We start from the raw sequence: 27,300 nt of genomic DNA on the forward strand, positions 1-27,300 counted from the left end.
CCCTGTACACCGCCGCCATCACCACAACCAGTCGTCTGCAGTCTCTCACAGTGACTGAGTGAGATGTTACGAACTTCTGTGGCCATCAGGGCGGCCCTACCTCGGCTGACGTCCAAAAATGTGGTCAAGAAGACTACCCAGCGTGGCTTGTCCACCGCCATGGGCACCACAACCAGGAAAATTAGGTAAATAGCCGCGGACTTCCCAGTTGTTGACACCAATAACAACTGCCGGCGTGATCAGCTGATTCTCGTTTTTAGACCCCATAAATCCCACCAGTTTACATCAAATCGTGATTAGATTCTGAGTTTTACATATTCTGTGTAACTTTTTGTGTGTGGTGAGGTGTATCATTACTGGGCCGGCACACAGCAGTCTTACCACCAGCCTGGCAGCTTGCCTGCCCTATTTGTTATACGGTAAACATTTTAATGGGTAAATTTGCATAAGTGCACCACACTGTTAGAAGGTAAAAAATATATTTTTCTAGTGTATTTGTGTGTGTTTAGAAGGAGTATGACCTTCATTTCCGTCGGAAATTAGCCGGTTTTTTTATCGATTTTTGGTTGTGGGACGTTTTCCGAAAAAAAATAATGGCTAAGCGAATAAAAATTACACCAAAAATTACTAGAAAAACAAAAACCAAACCTAACCTTACTGACTCGCCATATGGTGGAATCACCCATTTCTTACCTTATTGGCCTGGTTCTTGTTTGTCGTTGGATTATGAGATTCTTACAGGTTGCTGACGTTGATTCTCGCTTAACTGGGGGTATAAGCGGGCGGAAGAACACCATGCGATCGAAAAAATGCTATAGTTTCTTCGTTTTTTTCCCCAAAACTCGCAATCAGCTCCATATAATTTAAGTTACACCCATCGCAGACTTCCATGGTCGGAAATGAATTTGAATTTCGAAATATGAGACCCAAAATAAAAATCGAACTTGATTGGGCCAAAATTACTGCGGATTAAGTAAAAAATCATTTTAATTGGTTGCAAAAAAAAAAGGCTTTTGATTGGCCGCGTGACGTGTACGGGAACACATGCGCGTGATGATTTATGAAGGAGACACGCAGTGTGGGAGGTGACATAGGCGATAATGGCGTTAGATTAATGGAAGAAAATAGAGAAAATTTTGGATACGGTATCTCTGTTATTATACATTTGTGCCGGTAATGTAATAGATGAAAATTATCTTCATCAGAGAACTTTGTTGGGTATTATTATTGTTTCGGTCATTCAGCGAGGTTATGTTTAGGTTGAAATTACTGTATGTTCTTCCGATGGTTTTTGATGTATTTTGAACGATTCTGACCTTCATTTCAAATAGGTGGATGACCAAAACGATAATTTTACTCATTTTGTTTATTTATGCATTTTAATATTGGGTAAATTTGCATTTCAGCCCCAACTACTGTCTGATTCATATGAATATGACCTTCATTTCCATCACAAATGGGTGGTTACTGAGTCCCTCCCCCCAAAAAAGTGCTCTAACTTAGGTGGGGCTGAAACTGCAGTACCTGTAATACCTAATGTTGTGGTATTATTTTATTTGTGGTCATCTGGGGAATAGGTTAGGTTAGTTTAGATATCTAAATACAGGGATGACCAAAACTAAAATTTTACCTAATATTATCAGTATTATATGTTGCTTTTTCGTGATTAGAATAAACAAGTGACAAAAAATCCATCTACCAAAATCATCATTATTATGCCCACAGAGTTTTATGTATTTGACTATTAATACCAAAGGTGAAGTCATTGCCCGAGTGTCCTGGTCAACTAATGTAACCTAATGACAAGAACTCCAACTGGGTTGGTAGGGCACTCAGGCTTGACAGCAGAATACTCGGTCTAGGGCAGGGGTCAGCAACCTCCCCGGAAAGGGGTACATATACAGCCAGCTGAGTGATTTCTAAATTTGGGCTATGTGGCAGGTATGACTATGATTATTCCTTATATTATGGGTGAAAATAAAAAGCAGTGGAAATCAACATATTGCTGGATCAACATACTGCTGTGAGCAGACATTCGGTGTGCTTAGTTTTGTTAAGAACAAGTACAGAACTTGTGAAGGCTGCTGTAACACACTTTGAACCAACTTTTTCTGAAATTGCAAATCACATCCAGGCTCAACCCTCACATTAGTTTTTGTATTGATCTTGTATTTGTAATTGGAATTGAAGCCCTTAATTTCCTATGCAAAAAGCAATTTTTAATTTACCTGAATATAACATCACATAACATCACATCATTTTTGGGGTGCGGGGGTTATTGTACTATGTACTGCAAGATATCATAATACTACTTTATAAAGCAATTTCCCCTGTATGCTTGTATTTCGAGTACGAATCTGTTATTAAACCGTTATTTTGTACTGTTTCAAGACAGTTTCATATTTCCATATTTTGTCTTGCTCAAGGTTGTTTCCCTTATTTCTTTACATGATATTTAACTGGGCTAGTGACTAGTGCTATTATTACAATGCAGAGTATGTATATGCTGAAAAAGAAAACTATATTTAGTCTTAAATATCAGTGTTTTTTTATAACATTTTGCAGACAATGAAATATAGTCTTGCATTTCTGATTTTACATTCATTAATGTGGAACGCAGTGCTGACTTATGTTTGCTTAGTACACCTGCGGCTGATCTCTGTTTACTTGCACCATTAAGTGGCCGACTGGTGTATAAAGGTTGCGGACCTCTGGTCTAGCGGATACTCTGACCTGAATCCCAAGGATGTGAATTCTTGGGGCATCATTAATCTTTAAATGATGCCCATCATCTGTGGAAGCAATGATTCTATACTGTAGGAGGATGGCACACTCCAGTGAGTGAACTTGTTCAACTCAACTGTTATGCTGCCAAGTGGCTGCAAAGTATAAACAATGGTAATAGTGTAGCAGACGATTAGCACCCAAAGAGGTTTATAGAATTCATTCATATTTTCCACAGGTGTTCTTTGGATGATTTTAAACATTAAATATGATACAACAACTTTTACCTATAGTTTTAAGTAGTGTATTTAATTTTTTTTTGTTTTCCCCTCTCCACAGTCATAAATCACCTGTAGTGGGCAGGGCATGAAAGAAGGAAGTTATGGGGTAAAATACTGCAAAATCTAACCTGATCATATGGCAGTAATTTTGTCTCTTACTGAAGACCGTAGGCTTTGTGTTATGTCAGTTGACGTTTTGATCTTTTACAGGCCTATTTGAATAAAATGGGCGGGCCTGGCTACATTATGCTGCCAAGTAATTATCTTTCACTCACACATGAGAGCCACCCAGTCTCTTCTTATTAGCTTCTCTGCTTTTATGATGTAGAAATCTCGCTCTTTGATTTGACTCACGTCGCCATGTGTTTCTACCCTCAACCCCCAAGCAAATATCATGATCAATTACTGGAACATTAATAATTATTGTTAATAGTGTAAATAGTAATAACATAGTAAACCAGTTGTCCTGTACCTCATAATGCCTACAAATTAGTGTTGTTTACCTCGCTACTCTTGTGTCACGCACGCCAGTTCACAAACATTCTCAACTCTTCCTAGCCTCTGTGTTGCCAACTTGTGGTAAGGACATGTATTTAGTTTCTGTGAATGTCATGCATAGCAAATATGTAAGACTACAAAAGATTTTATTTGTTTTTTAAATATAACCACTTAGGGGCGGGGGATGCCAACCATAGCCCGAAGCCCTGGGGTTAAGTAGACAAATCTTGGTAAATACAATATTTAAAAGTTGCCAGGCACAGAAATTACTATGGAAAATTGGTTGTTATAGTTTATTTCATCATGTTTCATGCAATTTTTACCTTCATATCTGTCCAAAATGAGTAGTTATGGAGTTATGATTTCTCCAATTATGAACAATGTTGGTTGCTCAATGTGGACGTGGCATTGAAGTAAAGGGAAATTTAGGGGTAGAAAAGCACACAAAAATTTACAAAATGAAAGCTTCTCGCCAGAGACACCAGAAGGACCTGCCATAACCACCGCCCCCTGGATGCCCCAGTTTGTAAAGAGAAACTTACCTTAATTAACAGTTGCAGGAGGATAAAGTTTGCCACTTTAATGAGGAAGTGTTGCAGTATGGTGTTCTCATCACTGGGGTGTGTTTGGAACATGTACCAAACAAAATAGTGGCTGTAATGTTCTTTCTTGTTGCTGGCACTAAGCACCCAATTTTCGATGTCCTTCCACAGACGTTTTACATTTTGCGTATGCACGCAATAGACAGATCCACAGAGTTCTCACTATGGTTAACAGTTCTGTTTGTACAGTATAACCAATTACACCGAGGGTATTGTAAACCCTCCATAGGTCAGTATGGATAACACTACCCGCTTTCATGAAATGCTGAATTAACGATATGATGGTCTCAGCACTGTGGTCGGGCACTGGTATAATGAATTTCCATCTCAAAACAGTTTCTATGCCCTTGACACCTACACTCCTTACACCTCATGGCCATGATTGTATTTAGACTTTTTGAACTTGCTCTCATCCACTTCAGCTACTACCCCAGGACAACCAATGGGTTCCTGGTTATCCACCCAATATATGCAAACCTCTCATTAAAAGCTTTACCAGTCGACAAAAGTTGTAGATGATAATTCCAAATTTCCTGTTGCGGAACATGGTGAGCACAGTGAGCCCACCTAATTGGGGGGGGGGGGGCCTATATGGCCCCCCCCAGAAATTTTGTTGAAGTCTGACCAATATCATATGGGCCTTTTGAGGTAATTTTGAAGCCATGTGCACTTGATATTAGGAGATATTCTGAGGTCAATAATAATTATTTTTTACTATACAAAAATGCCCAAGTACAATACAGTACTGCATTTAAGAAAAAAATATTGTAATTTTCTGATGAAAATGGGGGGGTCCTGATCCCAGGACCTCCCTCTTGATCTGCCCCTACTGTCTTGCAACATTACCAAGTACAGTATGCTGATCTTTATGATACTGACAGTCTGAATCACACCTTGGGCACTTGACTGAAGAAGTGAGAACACTTGGAGCAACTTTCACAGATAGATGCCATCTTTCAACTACCTATACTGTACTCATTTCAAATTCCGGAGCTTGAGCATGCTCAAACCATTGATTTACTGATTGTTCTTTAGTTGCCTTTTCCCATGCTTAGTTAAAAAATGGGTTTTGAGGATCACTCCATCATTTCTGTAAAGGCTCTATTCTCAAAATACAGCTGTAATATTAAACATGGTAGCTGCATACCATTGAAAGCTATCAAAATATAATACGGTACCGTAGTTACCTTACCTACAGTTAGTAAATTACTGTATAAAAAAAAAACTCAAGTTCCCAATTAAAGGACATTCCATGTAGTATTAGGGAGCCTTTCTTCCCTGCTCCTGCCTCTGTACAGTACTTGGCTTGGGTAAATTATGATTCATTCATGAAATTAGGAAATATCCAATTGTTGGATTGAATCCAGAATCCCCATATGATTGTAAATGCTGTTGAAGTGAAGGACCCTGGTCTCCACCCTCCACAAAGCCTGCTAGAAGTGGGTGTGCTGATTTTTAGCTGAGGTCTGATGAGAATGATCCAGTTTGGGCTAGAAGATAAGCTGCTTTGGCAGCACCTTGATATTCTTTATTTGAACATGAAAATGCAAGCACTGTCACAAAGGGAATAGCCAGCTCTGTAAGGATAAGTCATTCATGCCATTCTCCGTCAAAAAGCAAGTGATATTTTAAAGTTCAATAATCCATTTTCATTTTTATTTCAGAAGCATGAATGTCCTGGGAGGTCACACTGCAGGCACAAAAAAACCAATGGCAGTAGTTTCACCCATCCTCCGTGGCTATGCATCAAACAATGATCTTCCTTCCCACATCAAGGTCAACCTCCCGGCACTCTCCCCAACTATGGAGATGGGAACCATCATCTCCTGGGAGAAGAAAGAAGGTAGATATTGATCTATAAAGTAAATGATTTTTTTTTTTTTTGCCAACTACAAAGGGCATGACATGATAATTTTTGAAAATAAATAGAAAAGACTGCTGTCTCACGCTGTTTAGTTGCAAATACTGCTGTTTAATCTGCATTGCAATAGGCAAGTCATTTGTCATGGAATATAGAAAACTGTAATAATACAGTAAAAGAAAGTGTCTGCGTGAGTGTCTGTCTGTTCCAGCACTAGCTCCAAAACAGAAGCAGTTAGAGACATGAAACTTAACACACATACTACATGGGTCTCAAGTTTGTGCACCTAGGTATTACTATTATCCACAGCAAGAACCAAAAATCTTCCTCTACGGAGATATCACCTCTGCGATTGTGGAAATGGTTACTCGCGTTTGGGAGGTCAAACTGTGACAGTCGTTGTTATACAGTACTGTATGTATCTAACCCAAGCAAAGCCAGGCATTTTGCTAACACATACTGTACAGTACAGTATTGTACAGCAAAAGATTTGTAGAATTCCGATTGGTAACATACTATTCTTATCACTTTCCTGCTTATAGAATGTAGAAGGGCTCAAAAAAAGGTGATCTCAGTAGAATTGTCACTGTGTGCATTGAATATGGAGTCTTGCTTAATTTTTGTTTATAAGAAATCGCAAAGTTATATTACTCCACTGTATTACGTTTAGTATTGTCCCTCTTTTATTTCTTAGTAAATGTTTAAGATATGCTGTATACACTACATTATTTGCAATACAGTAGGGTCGGGATGTATCGCGAGATAGGGTTCATGTATGTTCACCTATACTAAATTGCAATATATAATTACATGTAATCAATGGGGAAAATAGGGTTAGGTTCTGGAGGCCAATAAAAGTGCCTAAACTTGACATAACGAGTTTATTTTCTTACTAACTAAGCACCAATGAACACTAGACTCGGGAACAACAGACTATATCAATATCAAGGAACACCAGACTCGGCACCTGACTCACCATCCTGGGAACACCAGACTCGGCAGCAGACGCCACACTGCTACCGTCATTTGACAATCCCACACCTACATAAACGAACAAACCAAAAATATTAGTTACAGTATTAAATTTTTTCCATTAAGCTTTCCATTCTCCTCACTTCACTTTTCACATCACTAACAACCCATTTACACTCGCTTCAGATTTCATAATCTACAGCAGAGTCGGCTGCTTACTCGTCACTCACTCAGAAAGACTGTGTGGGTGACCGGGATGAGCGTGAATGCGTGAGTGAGCAGCCACGGTGGTGCCTCTGGTGAGCAAATAACGCATTTGTTTACCATGGCGTTAAATTTTAAATATTTCCTGCCCGAAATAAATAAATTTATCGCAATATATTGGAAAATGTTGATAATTTTGGTAGTTTTTTATTAATTAAAAATCTTTATAAAAAATCGCTATATATCCCAACCCTACTGTACTTCTAACCGTGATGTGATAAAACGCTGATACAGTAATCTTTCCGTTAGCCAGACTCCTCAGTCCCTGGAACTCTCCAATACAGGTGCTCCTCTACTTAAGAACGTTCACCTTACAAACTTTCAGAGATACAAACATCATCACTGGGGGGGTTACTTGCCAGAACAGGTGTTTAATGTGGATGAGACTGGATTATTTTGAAGAAAATTCCAGATAGAACAAACATTACCTAAGAGGAGAAGAGTGAGACAGGTTTTATGGCTGTATTAAAGGGTGTAGCTGTACTAAATATCCATAATCTTTTCATTTTTTACAATATGTTTGGTATCTACAAGAGTAAAGTTGGACTTACAAACAATTGGACTTATAAACAAGCCTCAGGAACGTAACTTGGACTTACAAACAATTGGACTTACAAAACAAGCCTCAGGAACGTAACTTGTTCGTAAGTAGTGGAGCACCTGTCAGAATTTTTTTTCTTTTAGCATTCTAAGAACTTCCAGGAAAAATCTCTCCATTCCAGGCATGGGATTGAATTCCGAGGATTGCATCATACACATTTCCGGAAAATCCCAAGAATACTCTCTCCTCCGGGCATAGGAATGAATTTCCGAGAAATTGCATCATGTTCCCGATGCAGGAAGGCATGCCAGGTGCATGGGTGGGTAGGCTCAGAGTGCTCTTGAACTACAATTGACCACTACTTTGATGTGACAGCATGGGATGCCTATGATTGGATGATGTATCTTGCAGTTTATCTCCTCAAACTCTAGCAACATGACACTTTTAGTTCATTGTCTGCTGCCATTGTACAAGCTTGTCTGCTCGCTCACTACTGTTTTGCATACGATCTGTGTTGTGAAGTACAGTACTGTATTATACATTACTGTACCAGCATATAGTCAGCCAAGAATACCGTTAAAGCAGTATTAATATGTAAAAAAGTGATTACAGTTGCACATACTGTACTGTACACTAAGTAAGTGTGAAAGTACTATACAGGTATATACCATACACTACTGTACATAGCAGAGTGGACAGTATATGACTAATGAAAGCAAGTGTGTAGAGGGTATATGTACAGTATAGTATACAGTGCATGTACAATCCCTTCTGTAGGAGATGGTACAGGATAAAGGCAAAGGGTTGAGTTTTAAGGCAGGTGTAACAGCCACCAGCATCCTGGAAGCAAAAAAAAAAAAATTATATTAAATATTTTATGTTTTCATTTTCACTACTGCACTCATTGTCATCACTTCTGTTTTAGTTTTTAGACATTTTAAGGGCAGCACACCTGGTTAGCATCCACAATGCTTCCCAAATGACAAAAAAGATCTCTGGACAGAACAAGTGCACAGGTGATACTGGTCTAAGCCCAGAAAACAAACACCGCCTCCCACTGACTTCACTCGAAGTATAGAAAAAGTGTTTACAAGTGCAATAGGTTGCCACTAGACCAGCTAGCTGCTCAACCAATGACAAAACAAGACCCACCCCCACTCTACAAATGATAATGAGAGCTGGTTCATTGGTAATATTTCTCGCCAAATCAAATAGAAGTTCATTCATTAAATTTTCATACCATAAAACACTAAACTCGCTTAGCCAAATTCTCATTTATCATTAACTCGTTCACCTTGACCTTATTATGTTCTAAATACCTCCTGCTTTCTCCTTCTGTATTTTCACTTTTTATTTCCTCCAAGTTTAGGTAGCTGCTGCCTTTATTGACAGCAAGAGGACCTTCCCTCTGAGTGAAAGAAAGAATGTATGCAGCTGGTGTGAGAAGTGTGGTGATGTTTGGCAGTGAAACATAGGCAGTTAAAGAGGCTGACATAATTAGACTTGGGTGAGCTGAAATGAGAATGGTGAGGTGGATGTGCAATGTGACACTGAAAGACAGGAGGCCCTGTGCAGAGCTAAGAGTGTAGGGGAGGGGATTATTTATTTTACTTTTATTTATGTTTTTATTTATCTATTCTATTTTCTGTTTGGTTTTCTACTTCACCTTCTCTTATTTTTCAGTTTATTACATTATTTATTTCTTCTGTTATCCATTTCTTAGTTATTTTATACTTGTACAGATAACGTTTAACCTCTTACACATGTGGTAGCATGGCGAGGTCCAGGGCACGTGGATTCAGCTGTATTTAATGGTATCAAGATATGGGGAAGAACAAAGGTGATATTGCAGGATAATGATACCCCAACATACAATAAAGATGGTTTATTTAAAATGAGTTGAGTACCTGACACTTTACCAGAAAATAAATGCATAAACCACTCCTTGGGATTCACTCAAGACTTGACCAAATTTACATTAACTTCGATATGAATTTCACAGACCACTTTGCATTACTTCAACACCAGCCAAACAACTATTCAACATTAACAGGACCAATGTTCAATAGAAATTACTATAGATTACTGGTAACATTCTATGACAGTGACACACAACAAAGATTAGTTATCAGTCCTTCAATTACATTACTACTTACACTAACACTTCATATCACTTCTCAAACACCCATCACAAGACTGTTATTAGTGTACAGTAATTATTATTACTCTCAATACCGGGGATACAGGACACTGGCACACACAGTCGGTGATACAACCTTACCTCTTGTCAATATTATACCTGTTGATACACCTACATCACAGGATACAACATTATTCATTTACTTGATGGAAATAAGATAATTGAAACAATTACGGATTACGGATAGGATGTTACCACAGGCTTACATTACCTATTCGTTTTCCAACAATGCCGGGCTCTACTGTGTCCAGGGTTCAACCCATGTCGCGTGGACACAGTTGCGCCAATAAACTTATGACTCGTCGGCGCCATCACTGAAGATCTTAATCCTGGTGAATTAAAGACATCCTGCTTCAGACATCCTATTGGTCACTAGCCACCACCTCCTGGCATCTCCAGCAACCCACACAGTGCCTGAGTGATGAGGGCAGCTGGGTAATGAGAGTGTTGACAAAGTCCTGTGTAGAGGCAGGTTGAGATGGTTTGGACTTATGGAGAGAATGGTTGAGATCACTTGGGTCAAGAGGTGCATGAGTTTAAATGTGGAGAGGAGGAGAGCCAGGGGTAGACCAAGAACGACATGGGGAGAGGATGTAAGGAAGGACATGAGAGATAAGAACCTGAGAAGAGAGTTTTGTATCAGTCAGATAACCATGAATAACTCACACAAGCATGGAAAATAGCCATAAAATAAAGATGATGAATCATGAGGGGCCACTGCTTGTGGATGCACCAAACTCAGTGGTGTTCCTGGAGACCGAGAGGCTGTCCTTGCTCACTGGTTGACAAGGGTTCATTCCCCACCCCAAGGAATGGGGAGATGTGTCATTATACTACACTACTTCCCTGCCAAAGTCATTACCTCAACATCTTTATAAACTGAAAGCTCAATATTAATGTACATGAAGATGTACTAATAAAGATCTACACACTCTACTTCAAAAATAAAAACTAGCTATATCCAAGAGAAAAGACAAGAAGCTAAATTAAAAACTAAATTACCAAGGTTTTCTATATCTAGATAGTGCCTTCCTTACATCTAAATCCCACTGAACATAGTAACTTAGTGTAAATTACAAGTACCTAGTACAGAAATTCCTCTTGGAGAGTCTTCTAAAGATGGTACTTTAACCCGAGTGTAAAGAGAAATGTATCTAAAATTTACGTCATCCATTATTTTACACCTAGTACAGTAGTGTAGTGTAATCTGCTTACTTCTTCTGTAATTATTTCATCCATGCAGGAGATGTGCTCAACGAAGGAGACTTACTGGCAGAGATTGAAACTGACAAGGCAACTATGGGGATGGAGACACCGGAGGAGGGCTACTTGGCCAAGATTGTGGTTCCAGCAGGAGAGAAGGACATCCCCCTAGGAAAGGTGGGTTACTCTTTTTGTCATTCTCTGCCTCTGCCTTGGAAAATATAGAAATATAATGGGTCTGTGTGTGTCTTTGCCTTGCTTTAGAAATGCAATAACTGATTGATCAGGTACTTGTGGATTTTAGCCAAAGTTGGTTCGAGTACTCCTCTACATGTACAGTAGCTAAAACAACTATCTGTTTTTGTGGGGGTCGATATGCTCCGTCAAAATCACATGGAATTTTCTTCATTGGCATGTGATTTTCAAAAAAATTGTAGACTTAAGCCAAAGTGAAAAATAAACTTATCATACTGAAGGGCACCATGGATTCTCTAATCCATGTAAATTTCAAAACAGTGGAGCAAATAATAATGAAGGAGAAGCACCTTGAAAATTTTGAAAGGGGTGAAAAGGGCCAAAAATGGAGGGGGCAGAGGAGGGAGTTTGGGGGCTAGAATTGACCTACATGTTGTCCGTAACTAGTGACAGGAATATCAAAGCATTCAGCCAATATTTAAGGCCCCTTGTATCTCAACCAGACGCTCCCCTTAAGTATTGTATTGTATTGTATTTTTCTTTCATTACAGTACAAGTATATTAATTTTGTATCCTGTGTTTATATTGTCAACTATTGCTATTGAGATCAAGAAATACACTAATACTGTAACAAACAAATTAAAAAAAAATCAGTTGGGTGGAAAGTGGAGGCTATAAGGGGAGGAAGCCTCAAATCCTGACATTATTACTGTGGTAACATTAGTTTTACTAAACCAGTAAGTCTTTACACTCATTGGTCTGGCCTCAAGGATTTAGTTTTATTCAGTTTTGGTTATTTGCTTTATTACACGATAGTCATAACATTTTATTGTGAATTTTATGTTACCGATGGTCGGTAGTGTTCCATTGTGTAACTTCTGTTGAAAACGGAAAACCTTACCATGGGTGAGGCCAAAATCCCCGATGATTAGTCAAAGAATGTGGGTGAATACATGCTCCAGTGTGAGAGCACCAGTTCCTGCCTCAGATTCATACAAAACATAAATTCAAACTTATATTGTCTCCTTTAAATAGTCAGGGAATTTATTTTTAAATATGCTTCAACCCAGAACATGTGGTTTTTTGCATGATTTGAAGTGATTGAGGTGTTTGGGGAATCTTGGTTTTCTTATTTCATGGTACTGTAACTGCATACAGTGACCCTCGTTTAACGAACACCTCGGTTAACGAAATTTCGGTTAACGAACTGCCTTCCATAAGGATCTTCAATTCGGTTAACGAACAAAAATTCGGTTAACGAATTTCTTACGAACCGACCTCAACATGTTTTCGCTTGCACTGACTGGGCAACCAGCTTTAGTATCAGTCCGCCAATACATTAATCGGTTCTAGGGCTTAAATTCCTTATTATTTTAGTAAATATCAAGAAGTTTATACTATTCAATAATTTTAAAAGTTTAATATTCAATTTTTTAGTCATTTTAACAATTATTGAACATAATTGAAGGTAAAGTGACTAGTTTAATGCGCGGCATCCAGCCTCTTAACACAGCAAACAGGCGTTAGTCTCTCTCTGTTTTCACTGGAGGTAACATCTTGCTTGAGACTCTCTTCAACTAAACGCTTTTTTCCGTGTTTCCAAGCAAATTATTGGTCATTTTGAAATATATTTTACATATTGACAATATATAATGCAGTGCAGTGTTGATTTAAAGAAAATAATCTTGAATTACACCAAGAGAGCTAAAATTTTATGGGTGAAATGGCACCATGGGGTGACTTCTCTTCCACCCCAATGCCTTCTCCTCCACCCCCATTCTAAATCCCATCATCATCATCATCAGGAGCCTTCTACATACACACCTCAAAGTAAGTGAACTTTTCTACCATTTTTGTTGAATTTAGGAAATTTTCGGTGAGCTGGAACCAATTACCCAAAACCCATTGAAACAATGGTTTCGGTTAACGAACTTTTCGGTTAACGAACGACCTTCTGGAACGGATTGAGTTCGTTAACCGAGGGTCACTGTACTTTCATCATGCCTGAATATCTTCCCAAAATCATGTGACCTTTAATGACACAAAACTTTTGCATGGCGGTAACCCAGTCTTGGAACAAACTTCAGCAACGTGTGACAATCTGTCCTGGAGTAAGTGCTAAAGTGCTTATTTGAAAATGTAAGATTCTTGGGTGTTGAACGGTCAGTAAAGAACAATTACAGAATGCAGATCATTAAAATGCCTGCTGTCACACCACTTGCCAAGTTATATTTGCCTAACTCCTCCCACCACTACCACCACAAGAAATTGCAGAAGTTGAGAGCTAAAGATGGCAGCAGCCTGGTACAATGATGCTATGACAGATCTTACACTCTAAATATCCTCTTTTTCCAATATTGTATATGCCTGCCTAATTTACCTAATGCACACAACACCTAGTGGCAACCATTTCTAACTACACCTGTACAAGAAAATGGTTATCTTGATGATGTATTTAGGCTATTTTGAGTACTCCTAGTCATACAGTGCCTGCACCTGTTAAGTGCAGGTTATTCTTATTTATCATGAACTCGCATATCGGTTTCAGTTTATTGTGATTAAATTATGACCGAAATATAGTACAATATATTCTTATTGTAAAAGGTTTCTTTTTTCACAGTACTGTACATTAATAAGAAGAATATCAAACACTGCACAAATCCGTGAGAACTTTTTAGATGTTCAGAAATACATGCAGCTAGAATTGTTTATCTGTGTACACAATTATTTCTTCAGAAATTTCCCCAGATTGTGCATAATTAGTGCTAAACGACCTGCCAATGTTTCACCAAACACACCTTGTATCAAGAAACAGTGAAAGGGTTAAAAGTTAACAAACAGACATACGTGAGAAGATATATGTACCCCTCTTTTGTGGGGGGATGTCTTGTTCTGATTTTTACCCAACTCTTAATACCAATCATGACAAACCTTATACTGAATAAACATCAACCTGCCACACTAAAACTACCCACACACCACACAGATGAATGCCACAAGAAATTGCATGCAATCAGCAGAAAGGAACCCAATGTAGTAGGATTCAGAGCTGGGAGTCTGAGCTGAGGTATGATGCATGGAAGAACATGTTTTGTTTCTTTTAGGAACATATCTCAGCCATTATAATGGGAGTCTATGGAAAAATGGGATCTGATATATGAAAGACCAATGTATGAAAGGTTTTTCAGGAATGGAACCCTTTCATAAATCGGAAAATGCCTGTATACAGTGTATGCATATTACTTTAAAATCAGATCCTAAGGTAGTTCCTTCTCTATGTTGACAGCTTTTGTGCATTATTGTGAGTGATGAGAAGGATGTTGCTGCTTTCAAGGATTACCAACCTACAGAAGAGGCTGCACCTGCCACAGTCCCTGCTGCTGCACCACCACCACCACCACCTCCCCCTGCTCCTGCCCCTGCTGCACCTGCTCCACCCATACCAACTCCATTCCCTGCCCCAGCTGCTGCAGCCCCCACAGCTGCTCCTGGTAGCTTTGTCTTTGCCTCACCCTATGCCAAGAAATTATCCAACGAACAAAACATTGATCTCTCGGTAAGAAACGTATCATATGAATAGTATGTCTTACATCTGTGTTACTTGAAATACAGTATTTGTGAAGTAATAATATTTTTGGTTACTGTTCAGGTACAGTATATTGTTTGACTTAAGGACAAATAATTCATTAGCTGGAATAACTTTAATAGAGGAGGGATTATTTTTGTATATCTACGAGCACTTCATAATTCACATGTTTATAGCCCTGAATTAGTTTCATAAGTTCTTTGAGATGGACTTTGGGAAAGCTATAGGGTTTGCCCTTGATTATAACTGTACTGGGTCAGGGGTCATGTGAAGAGCCATATCTTTATAACTGGTTGAGGATATACTGTTACTGAAATTTTGTAATCGTTTTATTTTTCTCTTTATGATACTGAATATAAGTTATCAGTGCATTTCACAAGTTAATTTTTGCTTCCCCATGTGTGGAAATTATCAGAGATCAATACAGAATGCAGAAAAATTATTAACCCTTAAAATATCAGTTTCAAAGTTCAAGTGAACAGACTATAGTTTCAAAATCAGTAGTGAATCCAGACCCAAGGCTTGTGTTGCCCTTATATTCAGGCCATCTAGTTGTGGTTTCAGACAAAATTTTCTTTAGGATCAACCCTTTTATTTTTTTTAATAGACTGAATATGGTTGTTTTCTATATTTGAAATGGTGGTTAATGTTAGGACCCTTATATTTAGTGGCATCCTTCCAAGAATCCTTGTGTTTCATGATATGTGTTCACCTTCTCATATAGGCAATAGCTCAAGTTTCCGGCATTGGCCACAGTCCTGGTGATTGGCTCAGGGGCTCCGATGTTGAAAAATTTGCTTCACAGGCTGCTGCTGCACCTCAGGTACATAGTGTTTTTTACACAGTTTCATGCTTTTTCTTCTTCCCCTGGGTCAAACATTTCAGTATTGAGAGCTGATGTAGAGTTAGTTGTAAGTGAGGAGAGTGGTAAACACCAAGGGAACAAATTGGGAAATAATAGGTGAAAGATGAGTGTAGAATTCATGTGACAGGAGAAGGCCAAAACTTCAAACGAAATACTTCCCACAAAATACTTCACACACATACTCTCTTGTACAGTATCCTTAACACTCGGGGTTTTCATACTCAAAATTGCATATGATATAAATTATCACTTTAGGGTTTCCATATGCGTATAAACTCAAAATTTAAATTAAATAATTTTGTTTGTGTATGACCACTACACAGCCCAAACACACATTTGCCAATGTCAGCTCAATCTACTTGTTTCAGCAACACAGGATATAACTTTGGCCCACACATTTTTTCGTGGCTTGTGCTGATTTCTTGTTCACCACAGTGATTTCATTTATTCATAACAGCATTGTGAGAGTTTTGAACCATGCCTTGTGTTGCTGCCAAGGGTGGAGGGGTGGGAAATATAAAAAGCGCAAGGAGATTGTACCACGTGGTGATAGTGTGGTGGCTCTTGGTGCGTGCTTACATATAGAAATAATAGTTTTGTCATATTTACTCAAATAAATTGTTTGTAAATAATTTATTTACAACATTAATGTAACAAATCCCACTTGTTTATCTCAACTGTGTAGTGCAGTCAAGTGCAGCGAGGTGAGTAACAGGCCAGACCCTGAAAGTTTCGCGGGTGAGCGTTGATTTGTATACCAATTTTATTTTATCACATTAAAACATATGTACAGTTGAAGCAAGTCTCTTCATGCACCATAAATGTATATTTCAGTTTATCCCATAGGTATCACATTCTATTCAAATATTTTTGTTGGTCAGACATATACCTTTTATATGATTTAAAAGAAGATACAAATAAAAATTCATTTAAGATAAGTTTCAGTACATGTTTTTAGGATTACATCTAGCTTTTCTTTAGAGTTAAAAATGTGTTGAATAAACCAGAACTTACCTTGACATAATTGGATGTTTTAGGTTGCTGCAGCTGGTCCTACACCCATACCTGGAGCCATGTACTCAGACATGCCAATCTCCAACATTCGAAATGTTATAGCAAAGAGACTCTGCTTGTCTAAACAGGTAAGTTCAGTACAATATTTGTTTCTGGTGTTCATCAAATGTGTTGGTTATGGCATTTTTAGCTGTTCGTGAGATGTACAGTATACTGTATATGCAGCACCCCCACATGCACACACAGCACATACCTTCCCTCCCAGTAAGCGGAGGGAAGTGTCAGGAAGAGGGTTTACAAGTATACTATATTATTGCAAATTTTTTTTATTGCTTTGATTAGGTCTCTCTCTCTCTCTCTCTCACCACAGTATATATATAATCTGTACAGTGTATCTATGGTTAGCAATTAAGAAAAAATCAATACAAAACACTCCTTCCATCCTAGAAATGAAGACACCAATATGTACTGTACAGTATGTGTGCCTGGTAAACTTGCCTTGTACTAAAGCCCTGTCCCACATGTACAGCTGTATAGTATACAGTATATTCAAATAGGCATACAGTACGGTATTGATGATGATTGTATTCAATAATACTCACCTTCATAATTTTCTTTTCTCTGAACTAGAGTATCCCTCACTACTACCTTAGTATAGACGTGTGCATGGATGAGGTGTCACAGCTACGACAAGAGTTCAATAAACTACTTGAGAAGGAGGGCATCAAAATCTCCTTCAACGACTTCATTATTAAAGCTTCCGCCCTGGCTTGCAAGAAGGTGCCTGAGGCGAATTCTTCATGGTTGGACACTGTAATCAGGCAGTATGTAACTTTAATTACCAGTACAGTGCAGTTACAGGGTACTTCAGATTTTTTTTCAGTGTTTTCTTTATCTAGTCAGTATATGAAAGTGCTTTTTTTTAAGAGAAGACAGATTTATTAATTTTCTGCTAACTAAACCTAACCCAACCTGCCTTAACTAACCCAACCTAACCTGCCCTAACAAACCAAATCTGCCCTCACTAACCTAACCTACTCAAACTAACCTAACCTACCTAACTAACCCAACCCAACCTGCCTAAACTAACATAACTCAACCTGCTCAAACTAACCCATCCCAACCGGCCTGAACTAACCTAAATTAATCCAACAATCTCTAACTAAACCATCCCAACCTTCCTGAACTAACCTAAACCAATCCAACCTGCCCAAACTAACATAACCCTACTTGCCCTAACTTTTCTAACCTACCCAACTCGACCAACTCTAACCTATTACAGTACAACCTACTTCACTGTACCCTGCCTTACCCTAACCAAATATAATTTCTTTATTTTGACCTAAGATCATTGGATAAAAGGCATGGTAGTGCTGTGCCAGTGTCAAAATACCTGGGGAGAATCCTGGAGTCAATTTTTTGGTGTGTTTTATTTACAGAACAGAAGGTATTCTGTATCTCTTGAATATGGCTTTGCAAAGTTGTAGTTCATCTTTTGTCAGAGACCTTTGCAAGTTATATGAGCCAGTTTTAATCTTGACTCAGCTAAAACTGTATTAGCTATATGTTCATGGTTTGTAAGATTTACATTAAAGGTTTTTCTTTTACTTGTTCACAGCTACAATAATGTTGATGTGAGCGTAGCGGTGAGCACAGACCGAGGCCTCATCACGCCCATAGTATTTAAGGCAGAGCAGAAAGGCCTTGCCACCATAGCCACAGATGTCAAGGCTCTAGCAGGAAAAGCCAGGGAAGGAAAGCTTCAGCCACATGAGTTCCAGGTATGTGATATAACTATCTTTTTCTTTTTCAGTTTCATGGAACATAGAATACTCAGAGGAAACACTCTGGCTGGTTCTACAGAAACACTTCTCTTTGTGTAGGGAAAACTTTTGTTTGTAATCCACTTTAGTAATTTATTTTTCTCTTTCTAATGCGCTTTATTTGTATTATCCTTACTCAAAGAATGAAGGGTTATAGCAGTTGTATCGTCAGTGTGCATGTGTGAAATTTTTGTGTAAATGCTGGCAAAAGAAGGTTTTTGGAGTTGGTTGGCCTCCTATATCTTTTATAGGTTCTTTATTCTTATCGATTCCTTTTAGGTCATTTCTCTTTCTGGTTTTGTTTTATTTTATTTTCCATCATTTTAATTTTAGTTTAACCTTTTACCATTACTTATCTCCGGCGCTGTATGACTTTGGTTGTTGCAGCGCTAAGATAGTACAGTATTCATAATCATTCATTCTGACAAAAGACTGATTAAATTGTCTCCTTCTTTTATATTTATAACTGTGCAAAATATCTTTCAATAAATAATGTTAATTGAATCCAGGATCTAGATTTATTAGCATCCATATTTGAGATAACCAATATGGAGGAAGTTTTGTAGACTTGTCTGAACTTATATTCCCTGTTGACAGCATTATTGTACACCATTATATATGGTGGCAAGAAGGCTTTGTTTAGAGGAACCAATTGTGTGAATACAGGACCAATCACAATCAAGAACCATCCTGACTAATTTTTTGATGGTTTAGTAAGTTAAGAAATAATAGGTACAGTTACAGACTGAAATTAAAGCATGGGGATGAACAAAACATACAAACTACTAATTGCTGTATCATGTAGTTACTTCACACTCCTCGGTAATTTCTATATATTGACTCGAATACTGTACCAGTAAAGCTCTCGTAATAAATTTAATAAGAAATAAGACCACAGAGCTATATACTGTACTGTACAGTATGTATTGCAAATTTTATATTACTGTTAAGTTTTGCATAGTCAGAGGAATGGTAATAAGTGATATATTCCATGAGGTGAAAAATTGGAACGGAGCACTTCCGGGGATGAGAGATTTCCGGGTAACGTGACAACTCTCTCAGTCTTGGAAAAAATCCCCCATTCTCGGAATTTTTTCTGAGCGAAGGGAAAAGTTTCTCGGAATTTTGGGAAATCATACATCATTTCATCCTCGAAATTTGCTCCAAGCCCCGAAAGAAAAGTTGATGAGTTACCATAATTTTCTTGGAATTTTACAGAACAATGCATTGTTTCCTCCTTGGAATTTGTTCCCAGACCCATGAAAAATTTTTGGAGAGAGTTTCTGGAATTTTTCTCAGAATTTTAATAAAATACGCCTGATTTTCATCCTCGGAATTTGTTCCCAGGCCCAGAAAAATATTTTGAGAGGGTTTCCGGAATTTTTCTCGGAATTTTCCAGAAAATTTTGAACAAATTTCAATTCCGGCTAAGAGGGATTCTGGCGAACGGAGATGTTACTTGTACAGTACTGTACTCTCTATTAGATAGGGGCTAATACAAATACATACGGTACTCAATTAAAACACACGAGACGGGACACAATTGTTGTTGTCAGAGTTTACATGCATGACGACAGTTTTCCATCCGAAACTGAAGGAGATAGGACCCTTGCTGTAGCTGTAGTAAAATTAATGTAAAGAAAGGAAAGAACATGTATGTTTTTATTATTGTTATTTAATATAAATGGAACAATAGAAGTAACCACTAGTTGTAAAGAAAAAAGTGAGACACAATGGATAGCCGACATTAATACGAACTCACACATGCAAACATAACATCATTTCTCTTCATAAGAATATGAAAGCAACATTTATTATTGTTTATTACTGTACATATATATTTTGATTAATGTGTATAGTATATGTAAAACGAAAATTCTACTCACCAATGGTGAGTTTAATCTCAAACTTCTCTCTCTCATCTTTATTCCATTTTCTTGGAATTTTTTAAGCATCCATCATGCTTTTCTGTTCATCCATCTCTTCTGCTTTCAGTCTTGATTTATCCATATGAAAGAGATGGAACAAGTACTCCTTCACACAGTCTCTTTCCTCACTATAGTCAGACTCTTCCTATTCACTTACGTTTTCAGGGTCTCGTATTTTTTCTTTCTTGTGATACTCATTTTCTTAGTTTCAGCATTTCCATTCCCGTCCATGTGTGTGCATGTAAATGAATAAAATAAATGAGGAAAGTTACTACAGGTATATCTACCGAAAAATAAGTTGAAAAACATATACAGTACTTTACTTAAGGGACTAAAATTTTTATCTCTTGTGCAAAATATATGATGTCTATATTTATATTAATCTCTGTCTTACAAGGATTTATATTCTGCTAACTTTAGTCTGTGCCATTTTATAAGATAAAATCTTTTAAGCCTAAAACCACCTTCAATCTTGCCGGAAGTCGGAGGGGGGGTGATTTGTTATGACAGCAGCAGGGAAGGTTTGAGAAGGTTACCGAGTGTGTATTTATCAGTCATACAGAGGGAGTTTTAAGTTTTAAGCTTATAAAATGTCAATGAATGTGACTTAATAGTTACGCATACAGGCACCTCACCAGGTATCACACAAGCTTTGAGTTTAAGTATATGTGATGTATTTCATGGAGCAAAGGGAGGCTCAGGAACATAACTCCCTTATTTTATCTATTTCTTATGGGGAAAATTGATCCACTTAACGTTGTTTCGTATAACGTCGCATTTTCTGGAACTTAACCCCGACGTTAAACGAGGACTTTTGTACCTTAGAAAACAAATTATGAAAAGAGATGTTTAATGATGAGTTGATGGTTCTGGGAAAACATATTCAATACAGTGTCACGCTGTTAGAAAAATACATTATACAATGCAGTACATTCTTATTAAATTAAAGTTGAAACCACCATGATTTAATTGTGATAATTAAAAATATTTGTGGTACTGAGGAAATGGCAACCATATTGGTGATGATGTCAGAAGCTAGAAGCAGATGGCACACATGAACTTGAGTCAAGGAGTTTACAGCTGATAGCCACTTCAGATCGCATCAGCCCGGCTCATGTGAGATGTAAATGTGCATTTTTAACATGTGAGTCGGGTGTATCGTTATGAGTGTATTATAAATATAAGGGGAGCAAAATAATTATCAGTGTTACTAATGTATATAAAGTGTACTTTTCTTACCTCATAATGGCTGCTGTAGTGGCCTTAGTAATGGTACTGAAGATATTATTGCTCCTCCTTTAAGACCTCTGGACTGGGATCATCCAGAATGTCCAATGAAGGGTCGGCAGGTGAGGAAAAGTATCGGTGGAGTGAAGGGGTCAGTCGTACATCATATCTGTTAAATTTTTAGCACTCCTGACTCGTGTCCTCAGTCCATACACTTATTGCCTTCTCCATCTTCTCCATACCTTTATCACATATCTGATGTGTAACTGTGCACTGTGTGGCGGACTATGAGCAACACTACTTATAGTTTCCTTGCCGTACATCTGTATGGAACCAACAATTGACTCGTTACTTTAAACGCAAGGCCAACCGCTGAAGCACTCGTGCCGCTATTGAGTTTATCAAACACTTCAAAAATTTTCTGTTTCAGTCATGACTTTCTTCACTCTCTTTACACCAGATGCAATACCACCAGTTAATGGCCTTTTGGGAGCCATGATAGTTATATTTAATGTTAGAATTGCTTTCAGAAGAGGCTGGCTGGAGATGTGGGAGAAATTTCAGACGAAACTGACGGGAGAGAACAACCGCAAGGGATGTAGCATGATGCCATGACGTCACATCATGGCAGTTTTTAAAATACGCACCGTACCTTTTTATGTTATTTTAATAGATAAAAAAATCTCTGAGGATTTTTCATGGATGGTTGAATTCGCGAGAGTTAAACTCGCATATGTTGAGGTGCTGGTGCACTAGATAACTAATTTATTTATACCTACATTAAAGACATGACAGTGTCAAGACGAATATTTTTCCTGGTGTTGCTATTTCTGTACTCTTACACATCGGAACGAAGCGCCAACAATGCATTTTCCTTTCCTTTAACATTATTATTATTTTGTTTTTTTTATCAAAGGTGACTGTCAAAGCGTGCAAATCAACTGGTTGACTCTCACCCTTGGCATCACCACTAGCTGGTGACGTCACAGCCAATCACTGGGCAGTTGGCAGTCGTGTGATTTTTTAGCAAAGTTAACCCCTATTTTTTATACTTTCTGATCTATTGTACTGTATTAGAAAATATGGTTACCATATTGAAATTCAACATATATTTTACTTGAAGTGCTTTTTTATAAAAAAATGGTGACCGTCAACTTGTCCATTGCTTCACTAAGATAAGTGAGTCAAATGTTACAGTTACCATGCAGTTTGATATTACAGTCTTTTGTATACTATGCAAAGAAGAATAAGGCACTGTTGCTCAAATCTTTGCAGACGGTCTTTCAAAGCACCTAACTCTTAGAAGGCCACGATGAAAAATTTTGAAAAGTTAAATCTGCAAGTTCAAGCTAAATGCCTTTCTGGCCCTCATGTGACTACCTTTTGAAGTTGTCTTGCCTTTGGAAGTCATGGTAATTAGTCCACAGGAGTTACGAGATGCACACATGAGGGCTGAAGCAGTGCGACTGGTTTGTAAACAAAGTGGCTGGGGCTGGCGTTCATGTGTGCCAGATGGTAATCCAGACTGCCATTCAAATTTTTCTTGGTAAATCCACACTTTTTCCAAATTAAATAAACCCCTTCTGGAAATTGCTTTATCCAGAAATTCACTTAATATGGATTGGAGTTTCCCCGCAATTAGTCCGGATTAAGATGGGTTTTTTTACTGTATTCTTGTGCCCAGCCTGTTTTTGATGGAGAAGACAAAGAATTTAGAGGAAAAGTAGTATGAACAGGGTCAATACCTAGACACAAGCTCTGCTGCAAGGAACAGATAATTTGACCTTTATTTGATTCTTTGGCTGCATAAAATTGGAATAAATTATATTTAACTTTAAGGATATCACAAACAGTAGCCTTTCTGACGTTGTATTCACTGCAGATCTTCGCTCTGGGCACTCCATGTTCAATACGCTTAATTGTGCTCTCTTTACTAATAACACTTCACTTCCATTTCACTGTTTTATTACTGTTGTTATCAGCCATACTTATAAGAGAAAATGCTCACAATACCCCTCTACTATAAAAAAATATCATAAAATTACAGCCAACACCTTCCACTATTCAAAATGCCTGGGATGCTTGTAAACAAAGAGTTAATGTACAGTGTCTCTAATGGCAGATGCCATCATTAATGAATTCGGGTGCGATAAGATTGTTGGAGTAGACGCTCAAGTGTTTTTGGGTGCATTTGAATAAATGGAATAAATTATAATCTTAACAACAGAACCATAGGGGGGAAAATTTTTGGATAGCTGGAATTCAGATAAAAAGACATTTACTGAGTTATTAATTAATGGATAAAGGAAAATTATCTAAGAAAGTTTTCAAGACATCTTCAAATGTACCCTTGTTAACTTATTATAAGATATGTTATCATAAGAGGAGATTTTCTGCATTATGCGATTTTTTAAGTGTATACATCTCCAGTTTTCCCCTTGTCATGTTGGTTTTTCCTACACCTGCTCTCACTTTTCTATACCTACCCTCCCCTCACCCTCCATCAAAGACATGCATGCCTGTACAAGTACAGTATCTTAAGCACAACATTTTAAGAAATTTAAAGATCACTTATTATTTTCCTTGAAAATAGTGATCTTAACGAGATGTTGACCAATAACATAAGGTCTCATTGAAGGGTTATAGTTTACTGTCTGGTGATGTTTCAGGGTGGCACATTCTCAGTCTCAAATTTGGGTATGTTTGGTGTAAAAAACTTCAGTGCAATCATAAATCCTCCTCAATCGTGTATTCTGGCTGTTGGGGGCACTGAGAAGAGGCTCATTGTTGATGAAGAGTCAGAACAAGGGTAAGAACTCAAGTCTGTATTTATTTTTAAGTAGAATTTTTTTATAATTCCTCTGTATCTATGTGAGAAATGGAATATTATGCATATATGGGTAGTAATTGGTGCAGGAATTTTTCTAAAATCCTATACAGTATTGTAGTGGTAAAAAATTAATTCTTATCGTACATGTTGCTTTGAAATGAGGTGAATGCTTTCAGATTCCGTGCTGCCCAGATGATGTCTGTCACATTAAGTTGTGACCACCGCACAGTTGATGGTGCAGTCGGTGCTCAGTGGCTAGCATCATTCAAAAAATACCTGGAGAAACCATCTACCATGTTATTGTAGAATGTTAAATATCTGAAGGGGATAGACTAGTATTTATATTTATAAATCTCAGTAAGAAATACTGAACAGTAGTCATATATGTTGTACATAGATATATGTGGCAAGATTTTTATATATTTCCTGCAGTAGAACCAGTAGGATGCAGTTTGAAACCTCATTACATACATTCACACTGACATTTTACCAAAATGTGTATAATTTAGGGGGTTTTGTTGCGTGGTAAATTAAAAAAAAAATAATCATTATCTGTACCAGGTAGATTGTAAACATACTGAAAATTTATTGTAAATATATTTGTTGATTCCTGGATATGTACTCAAAATAGTTAACATATTATTGTAGACCCTACTCTTTTTTTTGGGGTAAGGTGTCAATATTTTGTGAAAATAAAAGGAAACATAAAATGTTATGGTACTTCTATTTTTCCCATTATCCACTCATATGATGTGAGCATTGTTGGATCTATTCAGATTTATATGTGTAACTTATATCTTAGAAATGAACTTATAAAAAAAACCATCAGAAAGTCCCACAGGTATAGTACAGTCGTACAGTAGTCATATGTAGCCATTAAGTGTTTTGTTAAAATTACAAGAAACTCTTCATGTGCAGTGAACTTGCTGAAACAGATGTATATAGAAGCAATTTGCCATAAATTTTTAATTAAAGTTGTATGATGGTATTAACTAACAAACTAAGCACTGTACATCATACTGTATAGTTTATAGGCAAAGTGTGTCTAGAGACTAGCAGTTGTACAACTTAGTGTGAGAGTTAATATTGATTACAGGGTATTCACATAGAGTTCTCGCATGTTGTTTCATCTCTGTCACTGTGTGGCCAATTTGTATCATTAACATATTATTTCTTCAGTCATTTTACAATTCTCAAGGACTTGCCTACCTACCTGTATTGAATATTTAAGTGAAAGTACTTGGCAAAGTAAGGTAATGTTGAATGAACCACTTGAAGCACAGTACTGTATATGAAATAGAGGTTTTTAAAATTTACATAACTAGATCTAAATCTATCTTGCCATGTTCCTATTGTTTGTTGGGGAGTTGGTTTCATTTACACTCAGTGTGAGTATCTGTGGCTTGGATGCTGTGCTTGACATAATTATTGGTAATACATTTATCTCGGTGGATAATAGAACATTGCAGACTGAAACTTTCTGCAGAATAATGAGGCTTTATTTATTGCTTTCATCAAACTGAAAACAAAAGTTAAGTAATTCTTTTATTAACAAATAATAGCTTGTTCTTTCTTGGTGATGAAATACAGGGCTCAGAATTTCAAAGGTACCAAAATATAATAATTTTCTTTTCTGAACTAAGGGTACAAGGCAGTACTAGATATGTTATAGTCTTGAGGGAATTTCAGTGCCATTGATATGAATTCTCTCTCATAATCAGGGAATGATCAGTTTGCTTCTCTTTAAAAATCCAGACCCAGTATATCTATTCTATGTGGCCTCACTCCTATTTGATAAATTCTCTTTTTCTGTAGAATAATGTGTCTAGTCTAGCTTCAGCTGTTGGAAACATCAGGGAGTCTGGAAAGAAAAATGTAAAATATTGTATATTATGATGTTTATTGCACACAAATAAAATTTTGTGTCACATTGTTATTTAATTTCCTTAAAGTCAGTATTGTGGCAGCTGAGTGGATACAGCTCTTGCTTGCTCCCTGTCACAAGGGTTACCGTTTCACACCCGGGGCATTCCTGGTCAACCCAGCTGTGATCAAATGACTGACTAGTTGGAGAAGTCGTGGTGGGGCAAGTGCAGTGAGGGCCATATTGCTTCCTTGAGTAGCAATGATTAATACTGTAATACTTCCTTTTTCTCTCTTTTCTTTCTTGGAGAATGAAGAAAAGTGAAAGGCTCTGGAGAGAAAAAGGTAGTGAAAATAGTGTCTTAGTAGATGCTTCGTTTCTTTTGAACTGGTATAATATATTTGGTAAGAGCATACAAAATTTTGGGTGTTTCCTAACAAGACAATTAAAAGTCACAAAATTAACAAGAATTGAAAAACAAAAATTGAAATAGGGCCACAATCAGTGTGTTAGATACTGGCAATCATTGTGTCAGAGTATGGGAATTGTATGGTGATGCACAATAAAACAGCTGTTCACCTCCTGCTAACAAACTTATTGTATGTGATAAATTTACCTCTCGTGTTATTTAATGTTGTCTCTTTACTGTTTGTCTTTATATGATGATGCATATATATACAGAAATAAGCTGGATGAAAAGTTTTATAAAAGGTACACTTGTCAGTATTCTATACTTTTCCCTCAAGTAATTTTTCATTGCTTTATTAACCCTTTGTAGGGCAGGGGTTTCTCTCAGCTGAATAAAACCGTCTAGCATTAATG

At 37.4% G+C, this 27,300-nt stretch overlaps 1 protein-coding gene across 2 annotated transcripts; it reads left to right on the top strand.

Moving 5' to 3' along the window:
- LOC121876707 (dihydrolipoyllysine-residue acetyltransferase component of pyruvate dehydrogenase complex, mitochondrial-like) lies at positions 1–26,544 on the top strand. 2 transcript variants are annotated; one of them, XM_042382058.1, is made up of 10 exons: positions 1–185; positions 5,770–5,948; positions 11,187–11,323; positions 14,628–14,897; positions 15,652–15,750; positions 16,830–16,934; positions 17,437–17,630; positions 18,425–18,587; positions 24,454–24,593; positions 24,791–26,544. In XM_042382058.1, exons 1-10 carry the CDS (start codon positions 64–66, stop codon positions 24,918–24,920), a joined length of 1,539 nt encoding a protein of 512 aa, XP_042237992.1. In that variant the 5' UTR covers positions 1–63; the 3' UTR covers positions 24,921–26,544. The 2 variants fall into 2 exon arrangements, with proteins under 2 accessions (XP_042237992.1, XP_042237993.1); XM_042382059.1 differs by lacking the exon at positions 15,652–15,750.
- Positions 26,545–27,300: the final 756 nt, after the last annotated feature.

This window comes from Homarus americanus, unplaced genomic scaffold (assembly GCF_018991925.1).
Source record: "Homarus americanus isolate GMGI-L3 unplaced genomic scaffold, GMGI_Hamer_2.0 scaffold43872, whole genome shotgun sequence".
Classification (NCBI taxonomy): domain Eukaryota; kingdom Metazoa; phylum Arthropoda; class Malacostraca; order Decapoda; family Nephropidae; genus Homarus; species Homarus americanus.